At 46.9% G+C, this 22,628-nt stretch overlaps 2 protein-coding genes across 3 annotated transcripts; both read left to right on the forward strand.

Annotated features, from left to right (window-relative positions):
- The first annotated feature begins 806 nt into the window (after positions 1-806).
- Positions 807-6,388, forward strand: ARPC3 (actin related protein 2/3 complex subunit 3). Its single transcript, XM_051634289.1, has 7 exons — positions 807-953; positions 2,004-2,103; positions 3,143-3,219; positions 3,496-3,564; positions 3,817-3,943; positions 4,505-4,599; positions 5,858-6,388. The coding sequence occupies exons 1-7, from the start codon at positions 807-809 to the stop codon at positions 5,918-5,920; spliced, it is 678 nt and encodes a 225-aa protein (XP_051490249.1). The 3' UTR covers positions 5,921-6,388.
- A 1,070-nt stretch (positions 6,389-7,458) lies between these two features.
- On the forward strand, positions 7,459-14,966 carry ANAPC7 (anaphase promoting complex subunit 7). 2 transcript variants are annotated; one of them, XM_051634246.1, is made up of 11 exons: positions 7,459-7,660; positions 8,752-8,938; positions 9,265-9,384; positions 10,385-10,496; positions 10,736-10,889; positions 10,989-11,131; positions 11,353-11,470; positions 11,957-12,153; positions 12,738-12,962; positions 13,394-13,544; positions 14,400-14,966. In XM_051634246.1, the coding sequence occupies exons 1-11, from the start codon at positions 7,560-7,562 to the stop codon at positions 14,587-14,589; spliced, it is 1,698 nt and encodes a 565-aa protein (XP_051490206.1). In that variant the 5' UTR covers positions 7,459-7,559; the 3' UTR covers positions 14,590-14,966. The 2 variants fall into 2 exon arrangements, with proteins under 2 accessions (XP_051490206.1, XP_051490207.1); XM_051634247.1 differs by having other exon boundaries at positions 7,571-7,660; positions 8,752-8,840.
- The last annotated feature ends 7,662 nt before the right edge of the window (positions 14,967-22,628 follow it).

Below are 22,628 nucleotides of genomic sequence, written 5' to 3' on the forward strand. Positions count from 1 at the left end.
CTGCTGCACATGTCCCAAGTATGTAACCACCTTCCCTGAACCTTCAGGATAAAGATTTGCTGGTGAAGTTGTTTTCCAGGACAGGCCACATGGTTGTGATGCCTTGAGTGCAAGGATCCCCCTGGATGGAAACCAAATCTAGGAGTGAATACTTAGAGGCAACTGCATTTAGCTAAACCTGGGGTGTGATAGCAGCTTGGCACAGAGTTCACCTTTGTAGTTTCTAGTCTGGAAGGTATCATTTTTCTCTTGTTCATAAGTGGGGGTATTTTTCATACTTGTTTAAATAAATTGTTAAAGGGTCGTACTGTTGATAAAGTGCTTATTTTTGAAGTGAGGATCTGGTTTTTTTTCCAAAGCAGAGGTGGTACAGTAAGAGAGGCTCAACAGACTAGCAGATTCTTCACATCTAGAGGAGAAGGGCTCCCTGAGATCCATGTGTGCAGGTCAGACACACATTGTTTCTTTACACCGAGTCCCAGGGACGTGGGGCAGAGCAAGTGATGCCAGGGGAGCTGTGAACACTCAGGAGAGCAAACCTGCTGCCAGTGAAGCATCCCCACCCGTGCTTTAGCCAAGGAGACCCTCCTGGAGGAAGCAAGATGCCAAGGTGGCTGGAAAGGAAAAGGGTGGCACGGGGGAACCGAGGAGGGATTATGTGACCCCAGGGCCAGGAGCTGATCCCTGCCAGCCGGGATGTCAGGGTGGCACGGAGGGTTGTCTGCAGTGCCGGCCACAGCAAAGACAGCGAGATGAGGGAAAGAAGACTCCACGGAGGGGGGGAAAAGCAAACAAGCTCCCCTCTGATGGCGCTCCCGAGGCAGCTCCCTCCCCTCCCCGCTCCGCCCCTGCCGCCTCACTTCCTGCGGCGCCGGCACACGGGGAAGCTGCTGCCCGCTCCTCCACCCCTCCTGCCCGGCCCCCCGAGCCGCCTCCTGCCCTTCGAGATGCCGGTGAGCGGGCTCTGGGCCCGGCCTTGGCCGGCCCCGGTGGCGGGGGGCCCGGGCAGCGCGCTCGGGGCGGCGGGGCCGGTGCCGGCCCGGGCCGGGGAGAGGGGCTCGGCTGCCGGGGCCGGGCGTGGGCAGCTGCCGGGGGGAGAGGAGAGGGGCTGCAGCTGCGGAGAGCCCTGCGGAGATCGGGGGGTTGTCGCTGAGCAGGGGGAAGGCTGCTGCGGGGCTGCTGCGGGGCTGGCGGCCTCCTCTTCCTCCTGCCGAGGATCCGCCCTGCCGGCAGGGAGAGGGTGCTGACAGCCGTGCTGTGCCTGGGGCTGTTCACGCACCTTCCTCGGGTTCTCATGAAATGCTTTTTCTGCTCGGCAGTGCTTGCCCAATGCTCACCCCCACCTCCCAGCCTCACCAGTCGCATCCCCCTCTCCCACCGCAAAACCTCGGCTGGGGGGAGGTGAAGGTTTCCTGGTGGGGAGTGCTGGGAAGTGCCCCAAACGAATCTTGTTAAAGATCAGTTTCTCAGGAAGAATCTGTCCTATGCAGAAAGGTTTTGGGTTTTGTCCACCTGTACCAGTTTCAGAGCACATAGAAAGGTCTTTTTTTTGAGTGTGTGGGTGTTAGGCCTTGCTTTATTTATTATTATCTAATCCATCTAGCTAGAAATAAAATATAATCCTTTTTAAATGCCCAGCTAGCTTTCAGAGCACCGTGCCACAGCCCATAGTTAGGGGAGAGCAGGGCTGTGCCCCTGGTGCTGTGCAGGGTGAGGCAGCCCCAGGAGGAAGCCACTCCTGCAGTGACTGTACCAACCTCATCCTCCCACCACCGCAGCCATCAGGGGTGCCAGTGGTCAGGCTTCCATGGGCTTCATCAGAATGGCACTGAGATCCAGGCCTCCCTAGAAAACTGGTTATTTCTGCAGGGAAAAATGGCTGGAAGCATTGCTAGTGAACTAGACCCTGGTGGCACCTACTTGAGGCAGATGGGACACGTGAGATCAGACATGGAAATGTCTGTTTTCAGAAGCATGAATAATCAGCCTTCCCCCTTCTCCAGGCTTACCACTCAACCTTAATGGACTCTGACACCAAGCTAATTGGGAACATGGCACTGTTACCCATCAGGAGCCAGTTCAAAGGCCCAGCACCTCGGGAAAGTAAGTTTATAATCATCTCTGAAAACCTGCCCTATACAGCTCATCATCTTCTCACAGTTTGCTCCAGGCCAGCCCTAGGGAGTGACAAGAGGAGCTGGAGTGGAGTACTTTGCAGGTGATAGGGGAGGAAGAAAGTTTTTAAATACTTAAGTTGTGCAAATCATAGAAAAGAATGATGACCAGATAAATGTGCACTGTGCTTCAGCTACATCAGTTGTTACCAGTTACTATTCTGGTGCTTCCTCCTGTGTCTCCTCACCCTGCTCTTCAGGAGGTTTTGAGGACGTGGCCGTGTGGACCCTCTGCTGCCAGAGGAAGTGGAGGGTTAGCTACAGAGAACTTGTGCTTTGGGTTTGTGGCTGAAGACACTGGGCTGCTCTGAAGGAGGAGGAGAAGGATAGGCAGCACTTCATGGTGGGGGGCTTCAGAAATGGACGTGGAGTGACAGGCATCCCAAGAGAGCCCACAGCAGCCTGGTGCAGATTCCCCTTCAGCACGTGGAGCAGTGCTTCCCTGGCAGCTTCATCCCTGCAGTTTAGCAGTGCAGCTTGGAAAAGGAAATGTAAAGGAAATGTTTCTGGGTTTAGGCAGTTGTGGATGGTAGCAAAAGCTGGCTTGCCACTGTGTTCTGCTCCCCTCCTTTTTTGTGGAAGAGGACAAGAGAATTGGTGTGACTGTGTCATTAGGCTTTCTCCAAGAACATTTTTAATGCCCTGAGAAGACTCTTGTGCTGCTGAAACTCGCTCAATTACTCAACTGGCAGAAAAGTGGGGAACTGCTGAACTGCTGCCATTTGTGAAATGGGAAACCACAGGGGGAGGAGAAGAAGGGGCTTAAAGCCCCTGCCAAGAGTAGGAAGTTCAAGTATTGTGGTCTGAGCTCACTGGTGTTTCACACAGCAACGACTGTTCTCTGGTTTTTGTAAACACCAAGGTTTTGCCTTTGCAATAATCCTTACTTATGTATTCCAGTGAGTAAAAGTTAAGACTAAATGTAGTATAATGGTGCACTGTTTAACTCTGTATTTCTTTTTTGTTAGCAAAGGACACAGATATAATAGATGAAGCCATCTACTACTTCAAAGCCAATGTTTTCTTCAAAAATTATGAAATTAAGGTAATTTTTTGAGATACTGTGCATTTAGTAGTTCTTTGGAGGGTTGGTTCTGTGACTATAAATGTATTTTCAATGAAATAATTCTACTAGATAATGAAAACTCCTCTTTGTTCTACTTAAAGTTGGGTAAATATAATGAAATGCACACCCCTCTTTCTTGGGGAAATTTTAGGCCAAAATGGCTTGAATTCATTCCTGTTTCAAATTTTTATCAGTTCCCTGAATTCTCCCTTAGTCCAAGGGTGGCAGGGCTCTGAGCTTGCTCTTGTTTTGCAGAATGAGGCTGACAGAACGCTGATCTACATAACCCTCTACATTTCTGAGTGCTTGAAAAAGCTGCAAAAGGTAAGAAAAGTGAATTTCTGGGAGGGAAGGAAACCTTTTTTCCTGGGGATTATACTCAGGAAAGGGTTTGCTGATATTCTCCTCCCAGTGACATAATCCTGTTCACCTTCCAAGGCTATGGATCTCCAAAGACACGTTGTGTTGCTGTTCTTGATGAGATTTTTATGTGTTACAGATTGGTAAAACGTGGGTCTAACACTCCATCAGTTTGTGTTTTTAACTGTTAACCCATTGTTTGCTTGGTTCTTCCAGTGTAACTCCAAAGGCCAAGGAGAGAAGGAAATGTACACACTGGGAATCACCAACTTCCCAATCCCAGGGGAGCCTGGCTTTCCACTCAATGCCATTTATGCCAAACCTGCCAACAAGCAGGAGGAAGGTAAGGCTACTCCAGGAAGGCTGCCTCAGGTTCATGCTTTACTAGCTGCGTTTTTGTGACTGCAACATGAAAAATTACTAGTAGAACTGAACCTTCTCAATGTGCATTTTTGTCTTCTGAGGGCAGCAGAAGCTGGATTTTTTTACTTCAGGGGCCCAGTGACTCTCTTGGATCTAGAGATCCAACAGAACAAATCACTGAGGGTCTGAGTCTGCCTTTTTCATCAACATTATCACCAGCTAAACCCTGGAACAGAGTCCAGGCCAACTGCTGCACGGGCAGAATAGGAAGCCCACAATAATGAGCAAAGGTGACTGAGAGAATAAAACAGTCTGGATGATCCTTTTTACTGGTAGAAATACAAGAAAAATCCCAAGTTTGGCTGTAAATTGAGCCAACCGGTTCAGCCAGCCAACGAGTACCTGCAGATGTGAAAACTCACACTTTTGTGCTTCAGGCAGTGCTTCAAGTTGTGCTTTTAAGCTGATGCTTCCCTGTTAAACTCCATTTGAGTTGGTGGTGCCCCAGTTCACACTGGTTTTCCCCTGTGCTGGGTTTCAGAGGTGATGAGGGCCTACCTGCAGCAGCTGCGGCAAGAGACCGGTCTGCGCCTGTGTGAAAAAGTGTTTGATCCTCAGAGTGACAAGCCCAGCAAGGTAGGAGATCAGTGTCCTCATCACAGGCTTGGGGTGCTTCTTCAGAAGTGTGTGGGGAGAAGCGAGGTGATGGGGTGAGGGATCAGCTGGGGGTGACACTGGGGCAAGCTGCTGGGATAGCAGGGGGCTGCAGGGTGTCAGGGAGTGTCGCCTGTCACGGGGGGAGGCAGCAAATGCCTGTTTGGGTTGTTGCAAAGAGCAGGGCAGGGATAAGTGGTGTCTGGTTCAGCTCTTCAAAGTGTTGCACCTCTGGTGTTGGCTGGGTTTGCAGATGGAAAATCAAAGGGGAGAGAGATGCTGTTTATCTTCCTGGGCAGTTCTGATTTGATTGCTTCTTTGAAGTGGACCATTTTGCCTCATACTAGATTAAAAAAAAAAAACCCAAAGCTAATCCAGGCATGAATTGCCTCCTGACTGCTGAGATGTTTCATGTGCAAATGTGACTGGGTTTAATATTGAAATTATTTAGGCTAATTTAGTTTCAAAGGCATCACTTTCTGATGCATCCTGTATTTCTAGCTATGTTTTAATAAATAACATTGGAATAAACAGGACAAAGAAAATAATGAAAATAAGAGAGAGTAGAACGTTCTGCTTGAATTCAGGGTCCTATATTATAAATTCATGGGGTCCATTCCCATCACGCAGAGGAGACCATGAAGATCCAAGGGCTGGAGCAGCTCTGCTCAGGAGACAGGCTGAGGGAGTTGGGGCTGTTCAGCCTGGAGAGGAGAAGGCTCCAGGGAGACCTTAGAGCACCTTTTAGTGCCTGAAGGGGCTCCAGGAAAGCTGTGGAGGGGCTTCTGACAAGAGCTTGTAGTGAGAGAACAAGGGGTAACAATGGATCAAAACTAGAAGAGGGGGGATTTAGGTTAGACATCAGGAAAAAATTCCTCTCCATAAGGGTAGGAAGGTGCTGGAACAGGTTGCCCAGGGAGGTTGTTGATGCCCCCTCCCTGGAGGTGTTCAAGGGCAGGTTGGATGGGGCTTGTGCAGCCTGGTCTGGTGGGAGGTGTCCCTGCTCATGGCAGGGAGGTTGGAGCCTGATGATCTTTAGGGTCCCTTCCAACTTTCACCATTCCATGATTCTATGACCTTGTTCTAAATTCCAGTAGGAACCTGTGGAAAACTGTATGTGCCAAACTGGAGCCTTAGCATGTATTTATTTGACAGAGGTCGAATACTTTGAAGTGACTATTTTGTGTATCAGGAGGAAACTGCTTTTGCCTGTTTCCTGACTTTGCACTTCCTTCTGCAGTGGTGGATCTGCTTTGTGAAGAGACAGTTCATGAACAAGAGCCTGTCAGGTCCTGGGCAGTGAAGAGGCAAAGTGGCAACAACATGAAGCAGTTCCACAGCAAAGTGTTTTAAGTATTTTGCATTTGTTTTGGATACATTTTGTACCAAGGAAGAATTAAGTGCTTATGGAGAAAAAATAAAAAAAAATAAAATAAAAAAAACCCAACCCACAAACCAGTCAATGAGGGATAGAGGGAAGGAGAGCAAAAAGATTATTTGTGTAAGCAAATATTATTAAGCTGGTGCTTAATAGGTGATTTCTAACATGCTGTTTCAGATGCAGGCTGTTTTGTTACCAGTGACTACAGCTGGCATTTAAAACTGGGCTTGTATTTAAGAGAAAAGGGGGTGCCTGTGGAGCAGGGGGGCTGTGGAATTGCTCTACTGGCTAGAGTCTTGGTATTGTATGTCCACAGAAAATGTACCTCTCACACTGTTGTCCAGTGCAGTGATTTTTACCTTGTTTTCAATAAACTTAGCTTGTAATGAACCTGGTAACTATTTTATGTCTTTGGATATAACCTTCAAAGAAATCAGAGGGGGGTTTTTTGTGTGAAAAGACCATCATTATTGTGTCATGGTAAGTAGCAGGAAAAGAGTCATTGCCACGGATAATGGGAGAGGGGTTAATACAGGGGTTGCAGTTTGTGGCAGCATACCTGTTTTTTTAGCAGGTCTGTCTTTGCAGAGAGGTTTTTCTCGGACTAGAAGTGCCTTCAAAGGGTAACACAGGTGACACAGAGCTCAGTCTGAGGCTGCTTCTGCAATGGCAGATTCAGTCCAACACAACCCTTACACAGTGCTGGCAGAACCTGGGACTGTTTGGATCAGTCAGGTGGCTTTTTGGAGAACCACAAATCCAAGCTGGGTTTATTCCAAGTTGTCTCTACTTCATGGCAACACTTTTTTCCACTGTCACCAGCAGAGTTTTTGTTACTTGAGGTCCAGGGTCAGTGGTGTTCTGCTGCCTGGTGTGTTTCTGTTGAGAAGCTCCTCTCCACGCAGCAGGGATGGTGTGTGCCAACAGAAAATTCCAGCTGCCTTGATTTGTAGTACTAATAATAGAAGAACAGGAAGAATAGCCATGGTTTTTGCTTTTTTTTTTGTAATAAAAGTGGAAAAAAACCAGTTTGACTGAGCTCTCCTTTCAGCCAACGCCTCGTAGGTGATGGTGGCCCTAGTGAGGCGTCTCCCCTGAAGAAATCAAAGCTTCGAAGGGTCTTTTTTTTCCCTCAGTTACTTATTTTTACAGGCAGCTTTGTTATTTCTGAGGCCTCTATCGCCTTGAGGTGCCGAAACCAGCAGAGAACAAAGTCCTGGGAGACAAAGGGCCCCCGGGAGACAAAGGGCCCCCGGGAGACAAAGGGCCCGGCTGCGCGGGCTCCGCGCGTCTCGCTCCCGCCGGGCCAGGCCGCGCCGCGCGCTTCCCGCCCCGCGACTGCGCCTGCGCGGGGGCCTGGTGCCGCGCCCCGGGCTGCCCTGCGCGCGCCTGCCGCGCCGCGCGCCCGCCGGGACAGGCAGCGCCGGCGGGGCCTGCGGGAGGCGGCGGGAGAGGCCCCCTCGGTGGCGCCATTTTGGAGTGCGCGGCGGCCTCGGTGCCCCCGCCCGGTGCCCGTGTCCGGTGCCCGTGTCCGGTGCCCGTGTCCGGTGCCCCCGCCAGCATGAGCGTGGTGGAGCACGTACGGGAGATGGCGTCCGCCGGGCTGCACTCCAACGTGCGGCTCCTCAGCGGGCTCCTCCTCACCATGAGCGGCAACAACCCGTGAGTGGCCCTCCCGGGGCCCGGGGGCGCTGAGGGAGGGAGGGGCCGGGCTCCCGGTGTGGCGGGGAGTGTCTGAGGGGCAGGGGAGGAGGCAGGGTCGCTGTGAGGGCCGTGGCGCGGGCCCGGGCTGCCGTCCCAGCCCTCTGGTGGCCTCTTCTCCCGAGTGACCAGCGCAAGGACAAGACGCAGTGGCCCCAGGTCGTGCCAGGGGAGGTGTACCCTGGCTGGTAGAAAGAATTTCTTCATTGCCGAGCACCTGAGCAGGCTGCCCAGGGCCGTGCTGGGGTCGCCATCCCTGGAGGTGCCGAAAAGCCGTGTGAATGGGGTGGCCGAGGGACGTGGCTTAGTGGTGGCACTGGCAGTGCTGGGTTAACGGTTGGGCTTGGTGATCTTAAAGGTCTTTTCCTTGCACAATGAATCCATGATTCTATGGCACTTCTTGGGGCACCCAGCACAGCATGGGTGTCTGGTCAGAGATGCAGCCATTGTCACATTCCAGGGGTGCCCTGGGTCATGGCTCTGCCCCTGACTCAAGTGATTCCCTGTATTTTTCAGGACTTCCCTGGAAATCACCATTTTACATTGTGGTTTTGAGGTACTAATTAAAGCTAAAATGCTCTTCTGAAACCCTAACTCTTCAGCACTTCTGCAAACATAGTGGAAGTGTTATAAAGGAGGTTTGTGAAATGCAGGAAGATGTGGCTTAGGACCAGGATAGCTCTACAAGGAGCTGGATTGCCTTGTCAGCTTGAGTCCACTCAAAACAAAAAGTGCTTTAATGGACCTTGACAACATGTGAGTTGTTATGGGGAGGATGGGGGCTGCTCCCTGAAGGGAAGTAGTGGCCAAGCTTGTTGTTGCTGCTGAGGTGTCAGGAAAGGCTATTAGGTTTGTTTGGATACAGATAAAAGAAATGACAAGATAATCCCTTTGTGAGCAGATAGTGCTGGTTATTCAGGGGCCTTTCCAGTGGAGTAAAGCAGAAGCAGCAGTGGGAAGTTGAAGCCAGACAACCCACAGCTACAAATACTTTGGATCCAGGAGGATCTGGGGTCAGCTGATGTCAGCCTGTCTGTTTGCATTTCTTTTAGGGAACTGTTTTCACCATCTCAGAAGTACCAGCTCCTGGTCTATCATGCAGACTCCCTCTTCCATGACAAAGAATTCAGGAATGCTGTCAGTAAGTACACCATGGCCTTGCAGCAGAAAAAGGCATTGAGTAAAACTTCAAAAGTAAGACCTTCCACTGGGAATACTACATCAACTCCCCAAAGCCAGGTATTTAAATTAATGTTGCTGAGTCAGTACTGTAGTGATTGTGGATTTCTTATGTCAAATAAACCTGATGTTTCAGGCTGATCCATTTTGGAAATGCCACTGTGGTGTTTTCTAATGCAAAGCTTCATCTGGTCTCAAACATGACATCTTTTGCATGTGTAGTTCATGAAGACAGTAGCAGTGTGAGCTTGGCAGTAGGTTGCATTGTTAACTTTCCTGAACTGGGTTTTTTTCAACATAGTAGAAGCATTTAATGAGGAAACCTTATTAAAATATTTTTATCATTGTACTTAAATCCTTTTTTTTTTTTTTTTTTTGAATTTCAGTGTTTACCATCAGAAATTGAAGTGAAATATAAAATGGCTGAATGTTACACAATGCTGAAGCAAGATAAAGATGCCATTGCTATTCTTGATGGAATTCCTTCCAGACAGAGGACTCCAAAGGTTGGTTCTGGCAAGTGTTTGTCACAACTCCTTGGTCAGTGGATCTTAAACCTGTAAGCCAGTGTCTGTTCCAAAAACGAACACGGACCACAGGTGTAATGTCACTGGGCCTTGGTGTTTGCTTTTTTGTTCATGTTGTTTGGAAACACTTGCTAATGTTTCCATTAGCTTGGTTTATTTGGCCTCTTTTCTTTAAAATCAGACACATTTTAGAATTTCAGATTCTTAGAAGGACGAATTTCAGTTCTTAGAAAGAATTGAAAACAAAGAGTTAAATGTTTGTTCAAATTGTTCAAATCTTCATCCTTTTTTAATAGCAGTTTAGATAATGGTAAATATTTGGATCCCATTGTGACCTCAGGGTTGAGTCTTTCCTGCTGGCTCTGTTATGTCAGAAGGGCTGAAAAGATGAACCCATCAGGTCAATCAACTGTGTCATGGAAACAATGTTCCTGTCTTGGAATGTCCAACTCTTCTGTTGAAAGACCAACTTACAAAACAGAAAATGATTGAGAAAAGCAAACTTTTAACCTATACACACTAGTAAAATCAAGTGGTGGTGAGAGAAACCAGTTACTTGTGCAGAGCTCAAGTAATTTCTGTTCTTTGATCCCTCGTGATGATGATTTCAGCTTCATTCAGAAGCTGAATGGAAACTTTCTCTGCCTTCCTAAGAGAATTCTCTCAGACTCCCAGTGACCTGGAGAGATCAGCTGGAAGAAGGCTGCTGTAACTGATGCACAGTCCTTCTTGGCATCATACAGAAGTGCATGTAGATGCAAAACACTGAGATTTCAAGATGCAAATACAAAAGAATGTAAGTTTTATCTTTGGATTTAGAGGCAAGAATGTTAATGTTGTGCTGTATGGTACGTTGGTGTTGTCTGAGGAGCAGGTAATCTTGTGTTCAGGCCAGAAGAGGAAGGGGGGAGGCAGACATGCTTGGAGACAAAGTTGTGACCTTTTCTTAGTGAAGATTTCTCCCTTCTCATGCCTGTAGATCAATATGATGTTGGCCAATCTGTACAAGAAAGCAGGTCAAGAGCGCTCGTCTGTCACCAGCTACAAGGAGGTCCTGAGGCAGTGTCCCCTGGCTCTGGATGCCATCCTGGGTAGGTGTCTGCACAGTCTCACTGTTCCAGTGTTCAGCACCATGGCACTGGGAGCTGTGACTGGGCCTGGGTCACTGCCCTGTGTTTGCATGTGCTGCCCACATGATACAAATGATCCAGAGCCTGGTAACCAGCTGCTGGTTTGTGCTTGCCAAGGGATGGAGTTGTGGATTCAGACCATTAATTCCTGTACAAGCAGCTGCCCGTGGCTGACAGTGCTGTGTGTACCTTGTGGACAGGCTTGCTCTCACTGTCAGTGAAGGGTGCTGAGGTGGCCTCCATGACCATCAACGTCATCCAGAGCATTCCCAACCTGGACTGGCTTTCCGTCTGGATCAAGGCATATGCCTTTGTGCACACTGGAGATAACACGAGGGCAATAAACACCATTTGGTAAGAGTGCAAAGAGCATGATGTAATCCAATGTATTAATATTTATAATTACATTTAAATTGGTATTATGTAACAGACTTGTTTTTCTTTCTCTTAAAGCTCTTTGGAGAAAAAGTCATTGCTGAGGGATAACGTAGACTTGCTGGGGAGCTTAGCAGACCTGTACTTCAGAGCTGGAGATAATAAAAACTCTATTCTAAAATTTGAACAAGCACAAATGCTGGATCCTTACCTCATTAAAGGTGGGTAAATCGTAGGAGAAAGTTCACCTGGTGTAATGATCTGCTCAGTAACACTGGAGTAGCAGCAGCCTGTCGTCAAGCACGGGCTGCAGTGTCACCTCTGGAGCAGTTACTGGTCGTTGCACGTTTAAAGGAGGTGTTTGTGGGTTTGGTTTTGTTCTTTCTTGCTGTGAATGAACTGTCCGTTTGTTGATGACTGCTCTTCAAACGTTTCCCTTCAGGGATGGATGTGTATGGGTACCTGCTGGCACGGGAAGGTCGGCTGGAGGACGTGGAGAGCTTGGGCTGCCGCCTCTTCAATATTTCTGATCAACATGCAGAGCCCTGGGTGGTCTCTGGGTAAGTTGTTCTCTTTCCTTTCTTACCTCAACTCCTGGTGGATTGCAGCTGCTGTGGTGCATTCTGCTGTCCTGCTCAGAAGGTGCTTTTCTATCCTGTCTAGTCTGTCCCTGGGGTAACTTTAATTAGCTATCTTGAAATACCTGGTTTGGTTGTTTTATGTATGTTGAAGTCTCTTAGTTCTACTGCACCTGTGCAATAGCAATTATAGATTAAATAGCTGTAATTATTAATATTCATCCTGTTTTTTTTAAACTCCTGAAGAGTTTGTTGTGGTTTTTTTCCTGAACATCCATCCTTAACCTGACGGTTGGACTCGGCGATCTTAGAGGTCCTTTCCAACCACAACAACTCTGTGACTTCTTTATTTTGGAGTTAATCAGTTGCCTGTAATTTCTTTTAGTTTCTTTTTTCCCTGCCTTTAACACTCTTTGAACGTGCAGAGGCACCACAGGCCTGCTTACAGCCCTTCTTGTTTTTCCACAGGTGTCACAGTTTCTACAGCAAACGCTACTCTCGTGCCTTGTATTTAGGAGCCAAAGCAATCCAGCTGAACAGTAACAGTGTCCAGGCCCTGCTGCTGAAAGGGGCTGCTCTGAGGAACATGGGCAGGGTGCAGGAGGCCATTATCCACTTCCGAGAGGCCATCCGGCTGGCACCTTGCAGGCTGGACTGCTATGAAGGTGAAGCTGCTCACCTGTTCAGTGCTGGGGGGTGGTGATGATCATCAAGGGGACAGACAGGAGCACATTTTCTCCTGCTGATTTTCCAGTAAGCAAATCATTACTAGTCAAAAACCTGTGAAGCTCTGATAGGAGCGACCAGATGAGGGACACTCAAACAAGGCTTTTTTGTTTGTTTGTTCTTTAATCTGGATATAAACAGACTTGGGTGTTTAGAGCAGTTCACTTTTGCATGATGATGATGGTGTGGTTAGTTCCCCTGGGAGCTTTGTTTTGTCATATTTATTTCAATCTTGTAGATCTCAATGGCAGCTTCAAGTAAATAGTTGTGAGGAGGCCGGTGAAGTATGAATGTGTCACTACTGGAACTGGACAGAAATCTTAGGTGTACTTAGGCTTTTTTGTTTAGTACCTGCCCATAAATAAAAACAAGGAAGCCAATTATCTGTAGAATGGATATGTTACAATGTAGAAACACTTTTTCAGTCACAGTTTGAGTTTGCCTGTTGGAGTGTCAGTCACTGAGGGGGGAGTGGCTGTGGTGCTGCCTCGGGTGCCACAACCTTTCCCTCTTGCATCCTCAGGTCTCATAGAGTGTTACCTCGCGTCCAACAGCATCCGTGAAGCCATGGTCATGGCAAACAACGTGTATAAAACTCTGGGAGCCAACGCCCAGACTCTGACTCTGCTGGCAACAGTCTGTCTTGAGGACCCAGTCACACAGGAAAAGGCAAAAACGTTGCTGGACAAAGCGCTCACGCAGAGACCTGATTACATTAAAGCTGTGGTCAAGAAAGCAGAACTGCTCAGTAAGTTCCTTTTTCTTCTTCTTGTTTGCCACGTTGCCTTATTTAAAGCAAACTGGTTTACAGGGAAGGGGGCTCTGCAGCCTCATCAGTGGGAAGAGTGTGACAGTGAATGTTGCAGCCCAGGGATTTATCAGTTCTAGCCCGAAGGAATAATGACAGGAATTAATTGCATCTAGTAATTGATATCAGACCAACACTTCAAACAATTGCCAACAAAATGTTTTGACTTAAAATTACATGTTATTGTGAATGTAGCAGTTATTGCAACAAAAAGCCATTGTTTGGGATTAATCTTCCAAAAAGCATGTTACTGCTGTCCCCCCTGCTGGCAGTTCTGAAGGAAGAAATCGAGTTGTGGTGACCTGTTTACACTGATTTTTTATAGATGTATCTAAACTATTAATTAAAACTGCAGTTGTGCATGTAAACAGGTAGGGAACAGAAGTATGAGGATGGAATTGCTTTGCTGAGGAATGCACTGGCTAATCAGAGTGACTGTGTTCTGCACCGGATCCTGGGAGACTTTCTTGTGGCTGTCAATGAGTACCAGGAGGCAATGGACCAGTACAGCATTGCCCTGAGGTAAGGCAGAGACTTGGGGGCTGCAGGGTATTTATAAGAACCAATAATCAACTTGACTAAGGAGCTGAGCCACTAATTGATTTGGATGAGGATCAGAGGTAGCTTTGTATCATTCTCCCTTAAAACAAACAAAAACACACAAAGGCCATCATCATCCTGTTAATGAATGAGCTGGTCATGAGGTTTTGAATTGAGAAGTGCAAAATTGAGGGACTGCATTAATGCTAAGCTTGTCACTAAGTCTGCAGTTCCTTGACTAATGAAAGGATTAAGGCATGGACTTATTTATAGTTATTAATTACTGTATAGTCAGGCACCTTAAGATCTGTTCCTTTAGACCAGAAGGTGCTGTATAAAAATGAGCTAATAAGTAAATTTAAATAGTGTGACTCAGTTTAAACAACCTAAATGATCTTTTGGGATGTCACCATCTGAAATGTTACCATGTTTTGATTCCAGCAAGTTAAATTTGCCCTAAATCTAGCACATTATAAACTTAGCTTCAATGGGCCAGCTGTTTTCTGCTCAAGTATAATATATTTAGTCATAGTCACGTACATTTTTTGCTGCTTTCATGTTACTTTGTAATTAATATTGTCTGGAAGAGTTGACTAAATTGTCTGGAAGAGTGTGATGTTTAGATAAACACATTCTTTGGGATCAAAAAGATTTACTACCCAGTGTTGCACTCAGCCTGAAGTGAAGTTGCATCATCTGCTCAAGTGACCTCCTTGATGATGTTAAACAGGAAGTGCAGACAATGAGATGGGAAGTTTTTTGTTTTGTTACAGTATCATCACAAATAAAGAAAAACATTGGTTTAGGACAATGCTTTCTTTGTTTTTCTTTCCTTAGCTTGGATCCAAATGATCAGAAGTCACTTGAAGGAATGCAGAAAATGGAAAAGGAGGAAAGTCCAACGGATGCAACCCAGGAAGAAGATGTGGATGATATGGAGGGAAGTGGAGAAGAGGGGGACTTGGAAGGCAGTGACAGTGAAGCAGCTCAGTGGGCAGATCAAGAGCAGTGGTTTGGCATGCAGTGACAGCCTCTCATCCTGCTCCTTGTTTTGGCACTTGAACGTACAACTAGGGCCCCTCTGAAGAACAGAAATCTGATTTTTGTAGTAACAAAGGACTTGTTTTGTTTTTTTAAATAGACTCTGAAACCATTTAATAGCTCTGTGCATCTCAAGGCCATGAAGATTCTTGATGCTTCTTATTTATTAAGCTAAGGGACTAACTACTGGAGGTTATTTGCAACTTTCATTTCAAACAAATTCCAGCTAAAACTAAAAAGCATTAGGATCTGCAGTGTGTAATAAGCTGCTTGTTTATGATGAAAACAATGTCCAAATTCTGTCCAGGACTAAATGTGCTTGGTTGATTTGTAAATACAGTGGTTTATACTCCTTTGTGGAAAGGTCTTGCTCTGTTCTTTGCATGCTACCATTTGGGCTCTCACTCCTCTTGCAGGCTGGAGGGGTTGCTTGGGTGTGTCTGGAAGCAGCACTTTTCCACTTGCTGTGCTTGTGGAATTAATTAGTCTTTTTGGAAGATACTCCATGTGCTGTCCAGAAGTTTGGCACCCTGGGCAGCTCTGACGTAGGGCAGACTTTTGTAGCTGACTGATTTCTGTGTGTACAGAGTTGAGCCAGTGTTGGGGAATTACAGTCATTTCCTCAATCCTTACTAAAAACCCTGTAATCACTTACAGTCTGTACATGAGCATTTATTTTTAAATGCAGTTTAGTTTTATTTCAGTATGTTTCTAAAAGCTGTGACTCAAAGCACTTCACATCCTGTATACAGCCCTGACATTTAAAGTGATATAAAAAGAATTCAACCCTCTCCACTTGCATTGCTGCAGGAATGTTAAATGATGCAAACACACACACATTGTCTTGGTTTTGCCAGGTTTATACACGTCATGGTTTTGTCAGGTAACAATTGGGATCCATGTGTTTCTTCCCCCACTTTTTGAAGCAAAGTTGTGTTGCTTCACTTCCAGATTCCCAGCATCAGCCTTCCAAGGCTGAGCTGCTTTGTGTCATCTGGAAACTCTTGCAGCTCCGTGGGCTTGATGTGTGGGAAGGGGGAGTGAGGTCGTGCTCTTCTTGCAATTCTGATCTCCTTACTCTTTACTAAAACTTGCATTTTTATCTTCATATTGGCAATTTGGTTCCTTTTGTATTTACTCTTGTATTTATTGTACTCTTACAGATACGCTGGAGCTCATGGATGTTTTTTTACAAAGCTCAAAACCAGTTTTGAGTATCAGCTGGAGGGAGAATGCTGATTTGATACAAATACATGATATGGAAAACTAGCTTCCCTCTAGTTGCAGATGTATAATGCAGAGCAGGGTAAAATATCTCCCTCTGTGATGTGCATTATATCAATTAGAAAGATGCACAACAGAAAGATTAGTTCCATTATAGTCTATTTTGGAACTATTTTGGTTTGTCACATCTTGCAAAGGATAAGTCTGATAGTTTATCCCTTTAAAAAAAGAAAACAGCTGTGTGTCTGTTCTCTCTGGAATTCTGTGGGCTTCAGGCTTTCCAAAATATCAGATTTAATTATGGTTATTTGAAGCCTATAGGGAAGAGCAGGAAAGTACGTGCTGCTGTCCTGGGGATCAGTGTGGCAGGAGCTGCTGCTGCTCTTCCATTAAACAAAGGGACCAAAGGGCTGCACTGCAGTTGGAGCAGACATTTTGGGAATTGGCACCCTGGTGGATGAGAGGCCTGATCCTCTTCAGTTTTGCAGATTCTGTTTGTACCATTGGCGTGTAGATTTCAGCTCACTGCACGTCTTTCATGACAGAAAGAAAGAAAAAGATCCGTGTACCAGCAAATACAAAGCAGCTCTTTTTTAAAAAACAGCAACCCTGCTTTGTGCTCTCATGCTGGAGCATTCATCAGGGGTGTTCTGCATCTGAAAACTGGGCAGCTTAATGAGCTTTATAGTTGTATTCTGATGAAGGGAGTTCTTGCTGTTACTAAACTAAAGAAAGGACTCTCCATGTTGATGACAGAAGTACCTGAGGGATGTGATGTGTATTTCACAAGTGGCTCAACTGGTTTTGTCTAATGATTCCTTTAAATATGTCTTTAACTGCAGGTGGAAGCCACTGGCCTTACACATTTCCCTGAAACGTTTCCTTAGGACAGGAAACTAGAGAACCATGGTTCTCTAAAGCCATTCTGTAATATGTGTGTAGGTAACCTGATAATCTCTCCTCCTAGAACAGAAACGACTTCAGAAGAGCCTGCTGTCAAGGAAAGACCTGTGTGCTTATGTGCAGCTTTAGCAAACAAGTCCAGGTGCAGCTCAGAACACCTCCAGATTGCCGTCACAATAGAGCTGTGTCCTCCCTGCTTTGGTTTTGGGAGAACTTGGCTCTTTGAAAGTGAAAAGTTCAGTCAGATCCTGCAGCTGATACCTCTGTAAGTACCTGATGTGCTGAGGTTCCGGAGCTGGTGTGTTGTTCTTGCTAATAGTTGGACAGTGAGTAAGGAACTTTCAGATGCCATACGTGTCAAGATTATACAGATAGATCTATTTAGCATGAGCCTCAGAATTCTAGAGGGATTCTTCTTGCCTATTAACAAGCCTTCATTATAACTCTAATTTTAGAATATGATCTCTGGTTTTGCAGACCTCTTGTACTCTCAAATTCAGCTCCTGGCGCTCCGGTTTGGGGAATATACCAATTAGCCTGTAATAAGCAGCTGACCTCATTCCATCCCTTAATCATGTGCTGTGCACCATGGAAGAGAAGATCATAAAGCCACTAACTGAAAGCTCAGGCTGTGTCAGATCTGTGGTGCAAGCTCCCCAGAGTGAAGCAAGAGAACCATTGCCCCCCTGTTGTGCTGTGCAGCAGTGACTGCTCTGTGGGGCTGGGGGGGTGCAGGGCCTGGGTTTGCTGGAAATGCTTGGCTTTAAATCACAGATGTCATTAGTAAGTTTTAATCCTTTCCTACTTTGTGATAAGAAAGACACAGAAGTGATGCAAAGGGACAGAGTTTCTTCAAAGCTTACGTGGCCTTGGGTGAGGGCTAAAAGTCTTTATTTGCCAGAGTCTAAAAGCAGCCTGTGTTCATGATGTGGGGGTTATCTGAGTCCCACACAGAATCATGGAATCATTTGCCCCTGATTTATTCTGTAAGGTGCTGATAACACCCAGTATTGGCAGTATGTCTAATTCTGATTTCCAGATCTTGGGAATCCAAGAATTGTGAAGCAGAGATAAAAGAAGGACTGCTGGCCTGTGTCAGTGTTTTCTGTCTGATCGAGGTGCATTTTCCTTTTCTGTTGCTGCTGATTAAAGAGAGACTTTTTATTAACCAGGACTTTTTTTCCCCCCCCTTTCAATATCTCTCTCCCTCGTTAGGCTTGTTTTTGTCTGGTGATTCTTCCCTCCTTGCTTTTCAGAAGCTCAGGGCTGTGGAAACTGACCCATCCAGGGCAGAAGGGGGAAGTATTTCTTACTCATCAAACAGTATTTCCTTGCTGAGAGGAATCTCAAAAGCTGTGTCTGCTGTTGTCAAGTTACACAAATACACTATAACCAACTGTCTCTTAAAACCCAGATGTAAACCAGTGCAGTCTCCAGGGGTCTTAAATTTAGTGGCCTCAGGTGGGCTTAAACTCTGTATAAACCTGTGATTTCAAACTAAGTACCCTCAGGCAGGGCTTGAAGGATCGTGTTCTAGATCATGTTTAGTCAGTACTGCCCAAACTTTTGCTGCTGGTTTTTGGGTTTTTTTCTGGGTGTTTTTTGTTTGTTTGCCTATTTTTTTTAATATTTCTTTTTTAATCCTTTGTTCACTTTACAGCCCTGCAAAAGGCTGGTTGGTTTAAGCATGTTGAGGACAGGGCAAGAATTGTGAAGCTGTTGTTGAATTATTGGAGTCCTGGCCTGAGGCCGTGGTGATAATTAACATGTTTGTGTCAGCCCAGATTTCCAAGGGGAGGGAGGGTAAGGAGGCAGGAGGAACATTGGCCTGGAAAGGGAGGGAATGGGGCTACTGCTGTGATTCCTGCTGTGTTCCTAGGACTGGCAGGCTGGTTCAGACATCATGGGGAAGCCAACCAAGAGAAGGCAGGGAGATGCCTAGGGCTGGGTATTTGGGTGAAAAAAAACCCCTAAACATTCTGGTACAGACACAGCTCAGGGAAAAGTTAAATGTCCACGAGGGGACCTTCAATGTAACAGTTTGTATATAAAGTCCTTTGGCTTGTCCGTGTCTATCACTGACAACAACAAAGTGGAATAACCTGAGTTTTCACCTACTATCTTGAACCTTGGGCTTACTTTGGGAACCCAAATGGTTGTGGAATGGGTCTGGAATGCTGTGGGGTCTGGAATGCTCTGGGGCAGCCTCCACTGTGGTGGCTCACTGAGGGATGTTTACTTTGGAAAAGCCTCCATGTCAAATAGCTTCCCCAGAGAGGCCAAGGACTTCATACATTTGGAGGTCAGATTCCTTTTCCCCCTTTATCATCCCATCAAAACACCAGTGCATGCAAACAGAGGGATGGTTTGGGGAGCTACCAGGAGCAGTGCAGTTCCTGCCTTAGGAATTTTAAAAGGGATTGAACTTTCTCCCTCTGGCTGCTCACAGACTGCACCGTTTCTTACAGGACAGCAGATGCCACCTGCTGAGCTGCCTGCCCTGCCCACCCTGTGTCTGCCCAGAGCTGGGAATACTGACCTTGCACTCAGCATCTTTGCCTGTGGACATTTCAGCTCTCCTTTTCTTCAGCTGTGTGTTCCAGAGCACTGGGAGTCTTGTCTAGAGGACAAAGGGGATAAAAAAAAAATCCCACATCCTGAGACTTGGACTTAATATAAGTTTCTTACATATTTACAGAGAACAAGAAGCCCAATGACGTGGAAGTCACCGGGCGGGCAGGCAGCAGCAGCACACTCTGCTTAGCTAGTGGGGTTTGGTGAGTTGGAACATCTCCTGGAACATCTACTTACATTGGCAGTTGGTCCAAGAGCTTGGGTTGATCTGGCAGCACGAAAGGGCTTGTTCCTGTGCTGGAGAGGTGGCACATTGCCCCATGCTCTGCTATAAAGGCCATTAGGGAGCCACCTCTTCTCCTGAACCACTTAAAAAAATCCCTGAATTTGTTGTTGTTCCTGCTTTTTTTCTCAAGTTTAGCATCTAATACATCGTGTTACTCCTTCATGTTGCAGCATGGTTTGACGAGTTGAAGCTGGTAACTTGGCTTCATCCTCCTGGAATGCTACATAGTTTTCCAGGAAACAAGGATGAGGACATGAGCAGAGCAGGAGCAGCAATCTGTGGATACACATCTTCCTTAGACTGCTCTGTGTAAGCTACTGCACATATGGCTCTGGAGACAAATATTTGTCTGTTGGGAAGCCAGTAAAAAGCTGCCATCTGTGACTGAGGAGCTTTTTTGCCTTGTAAAACTTGTCAGGGTCCTGGCTGGCCAGTGATGGAGCAGGAGGGCAATGGATGTAACCTCAATTTTCCTACCGAGGTCCCCAGTCGAAGTGAGATGGGGGCAACGTGGATTGAGTGGCTGGGATGTAGGTACCTCTCTAACACAGGGAAAGGCTGGCATTTCTCTGAAAAAACAGCACTAATTCTTGTATTAGCCCAAATTGTAGCTGGGTTCTGGTGTTGCTGCAGGCTGTTAGGAGGAACGGGGCACAGGGACAGACTTTGACCTTTCCTCAGCTCACTGGGGCAGCTTTTGAGAGGCGGTGGCCCCAGCTGACCTTCTGGTGTCTGTTCTGTGGAGGATAATGTCACACTGAAACTCGGCCAATTTGATAAGGCTGGAGGTCAATTGTTTGCTCCCCTCATGGAAATACTGGGCTCAGAGAAATCTGAAGGACCTTCCACCCAGGGGCACTGGAAAGACTTGAGCTTTCACAAAAGGGATTTAACCCTTCCTGTGCTGTGCTTCGATTTCTGCTTTTGTTCCTGCCACCTCTATTGCCTGAAAAGGGTGATGAGGAAACAGATGGGTTTCCTCTCCTTTTGTGCTGTGATTTACCATCCATGCCTTAAATTTGGAGGCTTTACATGGTGGAAGAAAGCACATCCATCACCTGGTCTTAAATAGATGTAGAGAAAGCTGTGTGCTCCAGGATCAGCATCAACTTGAGAAAGGATTTCAGCACTTCAATTGTAGGTGTTTGAGTGTCACTGCAACACTTCTGCTCACTCTGGTCCTGTGCTGCAGACAAAGGGAAGGTGTGGCCAGTTCCCTGCTGTGGTAGCCAGCCACCAGCAGCATTAGCCCTTCTCTGCTCTAGTCACAGGTGCTGGTGTAGATCTGGTGCTGTGCAGCACACACGTTGATTCTTCAGGCTCTTTTTGGCACGTCACATACAACTTCTTGCTGTTTCATTATGGAATCTGGTTGATGCAATGCTGGGACGTGGGTAGAAATGGTGGTGGTGCTGCTGCTCAGGGAGGTGCTGTAACTCTGGGAGGCAGAGGACCTGTTAAAGCAGGTTCTGGGTTCTTTGGAAACTTGGCCTTAGTTTCTGACAGGCCACCTGCAGCTTGCGTGCCTCGTCTGACAGGGTGGAGATGGAGTTGATGCTGTAGTGTTTTCCTTCTGCGTTTGTTGTGCTTTGTTTTAATCTAGAAGTTTGGGAACCGTGAGCAGGAACAGTGTGAGGCTTGGAAAGCAGCCTGGGATGAGTCCATACTCTCTGATTGAGGCTGAAATTTCCAGCACCTGATGGCTGGTTTGTGAGCACAGGTGGCTGGCTGTGGTTCTTGTGCTGTCAGCTCTCTGAAGGTATGAAGCCCCTAGGTGGGATGTCCCCAGAAGCTGATGGTGCCCATAAGCCAGAGGCTTCGCTGTTAGAATGGTACAGGATGTGGTACCTCATACCAGAAGTGAACTGTGTCCACAGAAACCTGCCACTGCAAAACAGGACTGGGATTGCTGGTTGCAGCATGGTGAGGTGAGGAGTATTTGGCTGGAATCCCTGGAAAGCTGAAGAGCTCCACCATGAATCATTGTTGGTGTGGTTGCCCTGAGCCAGCCCACCTAAGGACACTGAGATTGTTCTTCCAGGAAGGGAAAAAACACAGATTTGATGAGTGAAGAGCTGATTTGATGGTGGGAACTTTCCTGCCCGTGGTTTGCTGAAAGTCTGCATCCATGCTTAAATCATGGTGAAGGGCAGGAGAAACTTCTTTTAAGCCCTGACTTTGGCCCAGGGTGTCCCTGGGGCAGCAGCAAGTGCTGGTCACAAGCACTCAGTGTCCTGCAGTCACGGTGCTCTGGGGCTGCCTGATGTGGCTACAGAGGCATGAGCTGGTTGCAGCTGGGTTGTTGTCAGCCACTGATGTTATCTTACCCCAGCAGTGTGTTCCTTGCCTGTCTCTGCAGGAAAAACTGACTCTGCCACCTGCATAAATAGCAAAGGGGTTTGTTGCAGCCCAGGGTTTTCGCGTTTCTTGTTGTTTCCAAACTTTATTTCAGCTACTCATGGTATCCTCTCTGCCTCAAAGAGAGGTTGAACAGGACACACACCAAGTGTTTCTTGGAGGCTGAACCACCATTCAGAGTCACCAAGTCTGCAGAGACATGGGCAGTGCCTTTGGGCTGAGTGACACGTGAAGGGCACCTCCCTGCTCAGCTGCTTTTCTCAGGCTCCTGAAGCTACAGCTGTAAAAGCCCTTTCATTCCTTGGCCAGGCCTGAAGAACCAGACTGGGGAGTTTTACCTCTTCTCTTAAGGCTGGCGATGTCAACGAAGTCCTGTGTCTGGCTGGTGTGCAAGCTGGCACTGCCCCAGAAGCACTAGTTCAGATAGAAGTGTGGAGGTGCTCCCCTCACACTGCACATCCTCTGCCAGCTGCTCCAGGAGGAGAAAGGGAATAACCCTTATGGATTCAGTTATAAGGGATAACCCTTAAAGATTCAGTTCCAACTGTCTCTATGGAAACAAAAGTCAGGGGCTTGACCTGATGAGGCAAATAGCCTGAGCCTGCTAAACTGATGTCCAAAGGCTTCTCAGGGGTTGAAGTGTTGGGCTGAAACATTTTAGACTTTTCCAGTGACTGGAG

The sequence above is a fragment of the Apus apus genome, chromosome 16 (genome assembly GCF_020740795.1).
Source record: "Apus apus isolate bApuApu2 chromosome 16, bApuApu2.pri.cur, whole genome shotgun sequence".
Lineage (NCBI taxonomy): Eukaryota > Metazoa > Chordata > Aves > Apodiformes > Apodidae > Apus > Apus apus.

Coding starts and splice junctions, on each gene's coding strand:
- ARPC3 (XM_051634289.1), top strand. CDS start 807: ATGGCGCTCCCGAGGCAGCTCCCTCCCCTCCCCGCTCCGCCCCTGCCG. Junction 2,104..3,142: donor AGGCCCAGCACCTCGGGAAA/GTAAGTTTATAA, acceptor CTTTTTTGTTAG/CAAAGGACACAGATATAATA. Junction 3,565..3,816: donor GCTTGAAAAAGCTGCAAAAG/GTAAGAAAAGTG, acceptor TGGTTCTTCCAG/TGTAACTCCAAAGGCCAAGG.
- ANAPC7 (XM_051634246.1), top strand. CDS start 7,560: ATGAGCGTGGTGGAGCACGTACGGGAGATGGCGTCCGCCGGGCTGCAC. Junction 10,497..10,735: donor GGCTCTGGATGCCATCCTGG/GTAGGTGTCTGC, acceptor CCTTGTGGACAG/GCTTGCTCTCACTGTCAGTG. Junction 12,963..13,393: donor CAAGAAAGCAGAACTGCTCA/GTAAGTTCCTTT, acceptor GCATGTAAACAG/GTAGGGAACAGAAGTATGAG.